At 38.7% G+C, this 10,207-nt stretch overlaps 1 protein-coding gene across 1 annotated transcript; it reads left to right on the top strand.

Moving 5' to 3' along the window:
- The first annotated feature begins 576 nt into the window (after window positions 1–576).
- OR2A25 (olfactory receptor family 2 subfamily A member 25) lies at window positions 577–1,509 on the top strand. Its single transcript, XM_045793614.2, has one exon. It carries the CDS (start codon window positions 577–579, stop codon window positions 1,507–1,509), a length of 933 nt encoding a protein of 310 aa, XP_045649570.2.
- The last annotated feature ends 8,698 nt before the right edge of the window (window positions 1,510–10,207 follow it).

Raw genomic sequence — 10,207 nt, 5'->3', positions numbered from 1 at the left:
TTGTGGCAAAGAGCCTACCATTCTCTTATTTCGTTTGAGATTATGCTGTCAGTAATGATCGCAAGGCAAACAAATAATTAATATATTGAAGGCACAAATTCATGAGCAAACCTGATGCAAGAATCATTGACATGACACCTCTCCCTTCTTCCCATCCTTATGTTGTAGATACTTGAGATAGCAGCACAAATTAGCACTATGGATATATGTTTACCGCAATCCGGGAACACACATAGGCAAACCTCTGACAGAATCATTACAAACCGAGGGAAATACCCAGTCCTATGAAGGCAATTTAAGTATTATTAACATTTTGAACTGTTGTGAAAGTTGGTCAATAGACATAAGATTTACTGAAGACTGTAATAGAATGCTAGGATTTAGCTTATTGCAGTGAAAAAAAATTCCTTCTGTGTTATTTGGAATCATAGTTTTCACTTAGTGATAAACAGGACAAAAATCTCATTAAAGATGTTTTCTTAGGAAATAAACGATGACACACACAGACCCATCATGTTTCAACACTTCCCTCAGGCATTCAGACATGGTGAGCTCCATTATCTCTTTCACAGGGAAATGGGGGGAAATCAGACCTCTGTCACAGAGTTCATCCTCCTGGGATTTCCCCTCAGCCCAAGAATTCAGATGCTTCTTTTTGGGCTCTTCTCCCTCTTCTTTATCTTCACCCTGCTGGAGAATGGGCTCATCCTGGGGCTCATCTCGCTGGACTCCAGACTGCACACCCCCATGTACTTCTTCCTCTCCCACCTGGCCATCGTCGACATAGCCTACGCCTGCAACACGGTGCCCCAGATGCTGGTGAACCTCCTGAATCCAGATAAGCCCATCTCCTTTGCTGGCTGCTTGACACAGACCTTTCTTTTCTTGACTTTTGCTCATACTGAATGTCTTCTCCTGGTGGTGATGTCCTATGATCGGTACGTGGCCATCTGCCACCCCCTCCGATATTCTGCCGTCATGAGCTGGGGGGTCTGCGTCACCCTGGCGCTGACTTCCTGGATTTTAGGAGTCCTCCTGGCCCTAGTACACTTAGTGCTACTCATACCATTGCCCTTCTGTGGACCACAGAAAGTTAACCACTTCTTCTGTGAAATTACAGCTGTCCTCAAGCTTGCCTGTGCAGATACCCACGTTAATGAGATTATGGTTTTGGCTGGGGCAGTGTCTGTGCTGGTGGGACCATTCTCCTCAATTGTGATATCTTACATACATATTCTACGTGCCATCCTAAAGATTCAGTCAGGGGAGGGGCGCCAGAAGGCCTTCTCCACCTGCTCATCCCATCTGTGTGTGGTGGGACTCTTTTATGGCACAGCCATTATAACGTATGTTGGGCCCAGGTATGGGAACCCCAAGGAGCAGAAGAAATATCTCCTCCTATTTCACAGCCTTTTCAATCCCATGCTCAACCCCCCGATCTATAGTCTGAGGAACAAAGAAGTCAAAGCTGCTCTGAAGAGGATACTTGAAAAAGAGAGAACTTCATGAAAACCTGTAGCATAATAAAATAACTGAGTTTAAAGGGCCCTGAGAAATCATCTCATCCAATATTTACCAGGATTCATGAACACGTTCTAGGGCCTCCTTTTCATCTTCAGATTTTCCTAGCACACTCTCCCAAGAAAGATCATTCTACTTTCCTCCCTCTGGCACTGAAAGTCAATGCTGCACAAGAAAATGAAAAGGACTTCTCACTAGTGGCACAGTGGACACACTTTTAATATAATTATGTGAAATATTCTGAATAAAAGGAAATGAGTTTGTATATTTTTCCGTAATCAGGACTAGTAGACAACATTTTATAAAATAAAGCAAGGTATTGGGAGAATGTTTAAGATACAGCGAATAGGAGAGATTGAGAACGTAATAATTTCAGTATTTAAAATTCAGCAGCTGTCATCTCCTTCAAAAATAGGTCTACATTTGAAACACAATTCCTGTTTAAATTCCCGTGATAGCAATGTTTTCTAAGGCATAATCAACTTAAGTGGGGAAGAGCATGAGCCATGACTTCAAGGGAAGGAGAATGAAAACTGTATCTGTGATGCCGCTCTGAACAACAAAAACCCCAAAGGAGATCGGGCTAGTAACTATGTGGACATTGGAGCTCTCTCTGTTGCTTGTTTTCTCTACTTGGGGAATGGAGGTGGTGATCTGTGGAGGAGAAGAGAGCAGAATGGAAGTCATTGAGAGTTCTTGAAAGAACTCTCTATTTTCTCTCACTGGTTGGGTCACTTGTCTCCGATAGGAAATGACCAACACTTGGAGAAAACTTCCTAGCAAATGACAACAGACTGTCATTTTTGTGATGACTAGTTGATGAATGATACTTGAGCTAGAAATTATCAGGAATAATTTGATTTTAAATTAAGAGATTTGAGGGGCGCCTGGGTGGCACAGCAGTTAAGCGTCTGCCTTCGGCTCAGGGCGTGATCCCGGTGTTATGGGATCAAGCCCCACATCAGGCTCCTCCGCTATGAGCCTGCTTCTTCCTCTCCCACTCCCCCTGCTGTGTTCCCTCTCTCACTGGCTGTCTCTATCTCTGTTGAATAAATAAATAAAATCTTTAAAAAAAAATAAATTAAGAGATTTGAGGTGAGTTTAATAACCATCTTACTCAAACAAATTCCAGCACTTAGTTATGAAATGAGAGAAAATAGTTAAGAAGGAGTGGAAAAGGATATATAAGGATACTTTTTTTTTGTTTTTCAATTCTTTTCTCAAATCCGCCATATACTTAAACTGTATAAAAGGCAAATATAAAACTTTTAGAATAAGGTGTTTTTTTGGCAAAGTGTTTTATTTTTTTCTTATTTTTTATTTTTTATTTTTTTAAAAGATTTTATTTATTTATTCGACAGAGATAGAGACAGCCAGCGAGAGAGGGAACACAAGCAGGGGGAGTGGGAGAGGAAGAAGCAGGCTCATGGCAGAGGAGCCTGATGTGGGGCTCGATCCCATAACGCTGGGATCACGCCCTGAGCTGAAGGCAGACGCTTAACTGCTGTGCCGCCCAGGCGCCCCTGGCGAAGTGTTTTAAAGAGGAAACTATATGGACTTCTGTCTTACAAAGCAACCCTTTTGTAAGAATATCTGTTATACAGGCCTTACTCCATGATCAAATAAAGGTTGAAAACACATGATTGTGAGCTCAGATAAAGCTAGGTTTTTACAAAGTTCTGCCAATTGCTAGATGTGCAAACGTTTGCAATATACTGAAATTCTTTGGAATTTAGATTTTGTTGTGTATAAAATGAATTCACTAATATTAAGCATATAGGTTTGTAAGAGGAAATACTTTGTGCAAAATGCTTGCAGAATCCATGAGTCATAATAAGAGCTCAGTAAATGGTAATTATTAATATTAGCCACTACATACATTCATCATATCTTTAAAGAACAAGGACTATGACTTATAAATGAGACCATGGAAAATGAGATCTTCTATTATACTAGAAAAGGAGCAGGAATTTTGCAAAATGTAGCCTTTTATATGATGGAAAATTTCAAGGTCTCAAATAACTTAGGAAATACAAAATGACTCATAGTCTTTCTTTTGCAATCTCAGTTCTCTAAAGAAATAATAAATATTTAAAAAACACATGGATAGGGGTATCTAGGTGGCTCAGTTGGTTAAGCATCTGACTCTTGATTTGGCTTTGGTCGTGATCTCAAGGTCATGGGATGAAGCCCCGCATTGGGCTTTGTGCTGAGTGTGGAGCCTGCTTGGGGTTCTCCCTCTCCCTCTCCCTCTGCCCCTTCCCAACCTTGAGGGCTTGTGCACACTCTCTCTCTCAAAAATAATAAATAAAAAAATTTAAAAGCACACAGATAAATACAATTCAGAATTGTAGTATTTTATGTATTGTACATGTGGTGGGGGCATATATATATATACGTATATATATATACACACGTATATATGAAATTTACATCTGTATGTGTGGATGCACACACAATCACATATATTACACGCAAAGGGGGCATTATTTTTATTTGCCTTCTTTTACGCACGATGTGAGATTCACTCAGGTTGTTGCCTGTGGCTCTATTTCATTAACTGTTTCATGGCATTATATTACATAAACATATAACAATTTATCCATTCTATTTCTGGTGAGTAGTTGAGTTGTCTGTAATTCTGGCTATAGTAAGTATTCCATGAATATTTTTACGCACAACTTTTTGGAGGACATATGCAATAATTTCGGTTGGCTACATACTCAAGGAAATGTTGGCTTATGAATGCTCTGCACTTGGATCTGCCTTTGCTTAAACTCCTGATCGGCTGCCTATGTAATTATCATTTACCCATGACCTACAATGTGCCTCACACTGAGCTAGGTATTGGTAATACAAGGATGAGCCAAATATATGCAATTTCTACCTAGGTGGGTTTACAATCTAATAAGGGAAACTGGAATTATTCTGATAATAGTAAACTTAAATATTAAGGGGTCACAAGTCTGATTTTTTTCTTCTAAACAGCTGAACCAAAAATAAAGAATTTATTTATTCTTTTGTGATTAGCTTAATATTCTTAATTAGCAGCAATGAAAGATTTGGGGAGTGGGGAAGTGAAGTTATATATGTGTATATGAATGGGATGACATGAACTTGAAACTTTTCTATCAAAGATAGAAACCTGTCTTGCCTGGTTTGAAGAGCCTCTTTTTCATGTCATTTCATCCTGGTCTGGTCTACATGTCGGTCTCTCCTTGAGATTTCTTAGGTCCTTCATGAGGGCTGGCCATTACCTGCTGAGATTTGGCCTCTCTGGACCTATCCCAGGTCCTGTCAAGCCTTTGGTCCTGGAGTATGTGGCTATGGAAAGTATGTTTTCTTATTATATTTAGTCAGCATCCACTATACTTCCAAAGTGGCTCATCCACACCTTAGCCCTTACGCTGTTATGGGCTTGTCTGAGATATGACCGTGTGTTTCATTTTGACCTCTGGTCTGGTCAGACCGCCCTGAAGCCCTCAGAGACAAGGCTATGTCACCTGCACCATGTTCATTCCCTATGAAAGCTGTAGCCTTGCTTTCCTAGCATTTGCCTTTGTCACCTCTATCTGGGGACATGTGGAATCATCTGAATTCCTTCCAGAAAATATGGAGGCAGCACAGACTCAGGAGAGCTGCTTCAGGCTTGTCCATGTAGCCATGTGAGTTCTCCAGCACTCAGTTCTTGCTCACCCTGTTGTGATGTTTTATGCAGTTGCCCTCTACGTTGGTCTCCACAGAGATACTAATGGGGATTGTAGAGAAATAGTCAGATTTGTTCTCATCATATCTAATAACCTTCTTTTTTTTTATTTTTGTGGCATGAAATTTGCTTATTTATTTTTTAAATTTTTTATTTTTATTTTTTTTTATGTAAAGTTCGATGATTCATTAATTGCATATAACACCCAGTTCACCATGCAATACGTGCCCTCCTTACTACCCATCACCAGTCTATCCCATTCCCCCACCCCCCTCCCCTCTGAAGTCCTCAGTTTGTTTCCCAGAGTCCATAGTCTCTCATGCTTCATTCCCCCTTCTGATTACCCCCCCTTCTTTATCCCTTTCTTCTCCTACCGATCTTCCTAGTTCTTATGTTACATAGATGAGAGAAACCATATGATAACTGTCTTTCTCTGCTTGACTTATTTCACTTAGCATTATCTCCTCCAGTGCCGTCCATGTTGCAGCAAATGTTGAGAATTCGTTCTTTTTGATAGCTGAGTAGTATTCCATTGTATATATGGACCACATCTTCTTAATCCAGTCATCTGTTGAAGGGCATCTCGGCTCCTTCCACAATTTAGCTATTGTGTACAATGCTGCTATGAACATTGGGGTGCATATGGCCCTTCTCTTCACTACGTCTGTATCTTTAACTATGATTGAAAACATCCAAGATTTCTGATATTAGAATATAGGTAAAATATATATTTAAATGGAACATGCATACTAAAGAATATCCTCTTAAAAATCAGAGTCATGTTTTATTGTATATTTGTTGACTTGTATTTATAATCCATATTACATGAAGAAAGGAAGATTACTAATGCCATAGGCATAATACCCAATTTTTTAAAAAAAGATTTTATTTATTTATTTAAGAGAGAGCGAGCACAAGCAGGGGGAGGGGCAGAGGGAGAGGGAGCAGCTGATTTCCCGCTGAAGCAAGGAGCGCAATGCAGGGCTTGACCCTAGGACCCTGGGATCATGACCGGAGCCAAAGGCAAACACTTAACCAACTAAACCACCCAGGTGCCCCAGTAATATCCAATTTTTGATAGAAAACTCACGTTGATAATAAAGGATTTTTCTTCTATTTGCTTATCTGAATTTTCAAATCCAACTGAGGAATCTGTATTGTTTATATAATGAAGAAATACAAATTTTTTTGAAAAGCACAATTTTAAAAATAGAAAATCTATGAAACAGGTAAATGCAGGTTTATAAATAATCTGATCATGTAGAGATAAAAATTATGGACTGGAATAATTGGAAAATACAAGAAAACAGGAATCTAGTTATGCGTTGAATAATTTGCAAATAGATGAAGAAATGACACTGGAAATGGGAGGTGATGAGGGTACCATCAAACAACACTTCAGCAGGAAACTGGAATGGGAAATGTGGAAGAGAGTAAGGAATAACATTTAGTTGAGAAACAATGTTTTATAGGTAGGTGCTGAAAGTCACCTTTGGTAATGATAGCGTAGTTCTGTTTGCACTGAGTAACTTACTTGCAAAGAGAAATAGCAATTATTTGGCTTCCTTTCTACATAGACTAGTTTTAGGATTTCTAGATTAGAAACAATAAGCGATATAGCAGGGTACCTATCTTGAAAATCATGTTATGATTAAGCACCTAAAAATACTGGATAAAATATTTTAAAAACCATAATTTTTAAGTGCACAGCTGGGCTTGCAAAAGCATAAATAAAATTCTCAGTGGATGAAGATGAGGCACAATCACCAACTGAGTGGTGCGATTGTAAGGCAGCACCCGGCTTTCAGGTCACTTTCAATCCTCAGGATTTCAGGTTGTACTAACTGCAATGGGCCCATGAGATATATAGCCTTCTCTTATGTAAGGCAGGATATTAGAATAAAGACGCCTTCATGGAACTAGACCCTTCCTCCATTACCATCAGGAATACAGTAATAAGCAGCTAACTGAGAAGCTAGCTTCTCAGTTGAATCCACAGAAGTCAGAGGACAGCGGGGGAATATCTTTAAAGCACTGAAAAACAGCTATCAATCCAAAGTTTACATACAGGAGAGTACCCTTCCAAAACTCAGATGAAATAAACACATTCCCAGACAAAAACGAAAATAAAACCAACAAGCAAACAAATGAATTTGAATCTTTATTGCCAGTAGGTCTACACTGCAAGAAATCCTAAGGATAATACCTTTTTCTAGCTGCAGGAATGCTCCCTGATCATAATGGGTCTAATTATTTTTCTCTAAATATTAAGAATATTTACTTTAACTTTGGTTTTTCAGAAATGTTACTGTAGTATTTCCAGGTATCTTTTACATCAATTTATCCTGCTTGTGTTTTGCTGAGATTTCTGCATTCATGGGAGCACACTTTCACCATGATTTGGAAATACTCAGAAATAATTCCTTCAAAATTTGCTTTTTTCCCCATTATATTTTTCTTTCCTCTCAAGTATATGCTGGATTTTTTTTTTTTACCACACTCCTTTATATCTCTCAGACTCAACTTCATGTTTCCATTATTTTTCTTTTTATGTTTCTATTTGATAGTTTTCTGTTAATCTTAATACGAGATCTTGGTCCTGCTCTCTGCCAGGGGCTATCATCTGTTAAATTCTTCCAGTGATTTTTCAATATATTATATATTACTGTTTCAGAATGAATATTTGATTCTTTTTGTAGATTCTAATACATCACTGAAATATTACATTTTTTATTCTTTATATCTTCGTTTCCCTTTTCTTTGACAAATTATAGTAATTTGAGTTTTTATTTGTAACTTTAGTATCTGTTATATCTGGGACCTCTACTGTTGACTATTTTACTGCTTGATTATTGAGAACTTTTCCTTGCTTTTTTCATGTGTTACATGATGCATTTTAGAAGCTGTAAATTATGTCATACTCCTATAAAGATTATTGATATATTTTGTTTTTCCTTGAGTAAGCAGTGAAATTTGTTGAGGATCAGCTTGTTTCTCTTGAAGTTCCATTTTAAGTTGGTTAAAACTAACCAATTTCAGGGGCGCCTGGGTGGCATAGCGGTTAAGCGTCTGCCTTCGGCTCAGGGCGTGATCCCGGCGTTATGGGATCGAGCCCCCCATCAGGCTCCTCCGCTATGAGCCTGCTTCTTCCTCTCCCACTCCCCCTGCTTGTGTTCCCTCTCTCGCTGGCTGTCTCTATCTCTGTCGAATAAATAAATAAATAAAATCTTAAAAAAAAAACAAAAACAAAAACTAACAACTTTCAGTGTTACCCCTACTGCTCGGGCATCATTTCTGTGCCTACACCAAGGTCTTTATGAAGAGATCTCCACCCTGGCTAGATTGTAACTCCAAAATCCCCTGAACATTTTGCAACTTCTGAAGTTTCTGTTCAGCTCCTTTCAGTTCCTCTAAGCTCTCCTCATCTTTTGGCACCTCAGCCAGTGGTCTCTGTTAGGCTTCAGCATCCATGTAGTTAGGATTAAGAAAGGCCTAAGAAAACTCCCCGCTCCTCGCTCCTCTCGTATAGGTCCTTCCTCTTCCACATCCCCACACCAACTCAATTCCCAGTTCGCCTATTTTTCTATAACTCCAATTTCTGTTGCTTGCACCCAGCAAGACTGCAGCTTTCTGCCTGGACTCTATTTTCATGGCCACTGTTTGGGACTATCTTCTGGAAGAAAGCCTCTGTGGACGTGAGCCCACTTTGTATATCTCTTTTTCTCAAGGAGCACAACCCTGTACTTCTGGTGTACTTACTGAACACCCTCATCTGAAGCCTGAACTCACTTCTAATTATCTTAGCAACTTCACCTTGCTCAACAAAGCATTAAATATAATCAAATAAAAATTTTGTGAAAAATTGATCTCATTAATGATTAAAGCAACATGAAAATAATGTTGCCAGTTTGAAGAGGGCTTAGCAAGGGCATTTATATGTAATTCACCGAAATGGCAAACCCCTCCAGTTAACAGTTTTGTTTTTATACTGAAGTCTCTATTGGTAGGTAGGTAAGACCTGGGGCAATATAATCCTGAACCATATTCCAAAAGATATGATTATTCTGAAATACCAAGTCATGTAGCTGAGAAGCAAATGTTAAGGAGGTTGACCTGTGGTTGTTAATCATGGATACCATGTGATAAGGCTTCATTGTCTGACAACAAGTAATTAGCTGGATTGACCTGAATTGTGGTCACTCAAAGTTCAGATGTTGAAATCATGGTCCTGTAATACCTCAAAGGGGGGGCTTTTTGGAGATGGGGTTTTATAGAGGTAATTATATCAACATGAGGTATTTAGAGTAGTTCTAACTAATATAGCTGGTGTCCTTATAAGAAGAGATTAGGGCACAGACATAAACATGTGAAAACACAAAGAGAAGATAGCCATCTCCAAGGCAAGAAGAGGGACCTTGGAAGGAACCAACCCAGTCCACACCGAAATCTCAGGCTACTAACCCTCAGCACTGTCTATGCATCCCAGACCGTGATAGTTTGTTATGGCAGTCATAGCAAACAGTAGGGAGGTGAGATAGAGAATCAAATGAAAATTAGCAGAGAGCCAAGCATTGTTAGGTACCAGTCAGTTACCAAAGGTACAAGTCCGTTACCAAAGGTACCATATAAGCAGCTACTGAAAAATTCTTCACCGTGGCAAAGAGTTTATTTCAAGTTTGGAAACTAAAATTTTTTTCTTAATCGTGAAAGTCTTTTATTGAGGTCTTTTGGAAAAAAATAACATTTCTAGTATCATTACACAAAACTAATATCTGAGATATTTTCAGGTTAATGTTCACTTTATGAAAGCACAATGATCACATCAAGATTATTTATAAATTTCCCAAGCATTGCATTTCTCTGAGACCCTCTGAAAGAATCATGTAAGCAAAATTTACCTTAAAAATTAATTAAAGCCGTATGAAAATAAATACCATTATGGACAGTATGGATGTATGTGAGATAGATAGATAGATAGAT

This window comes from Ursus americanus, chromosome 3 (genome assembly GCF_024610735.1).
Source record: "Ursus americanus isolate L20-20 chromosome 3, mUrsAme1.1.p, whole genome shotgun sequence".
In the NCBI taxonomy this organism is placed as follows: Eukaryota; Metazoa; Chordata; class Mammalia; order Carnivora; family Ursidae; genus Ursus; species Ursus americanus.
This window is presented reverse-complemented; position numbering and strand designations above follow the sequence as displayed.

What these genes read in the sequence shown, in the direction of transcription:
- OR2A25 (XM_045793614.2), top strand. Translation starts at nt 577, where the DNA reads ATGGGGGGAAATCAGACCTCTGTCACAGAGTTCATCCTCCTGGGATTT.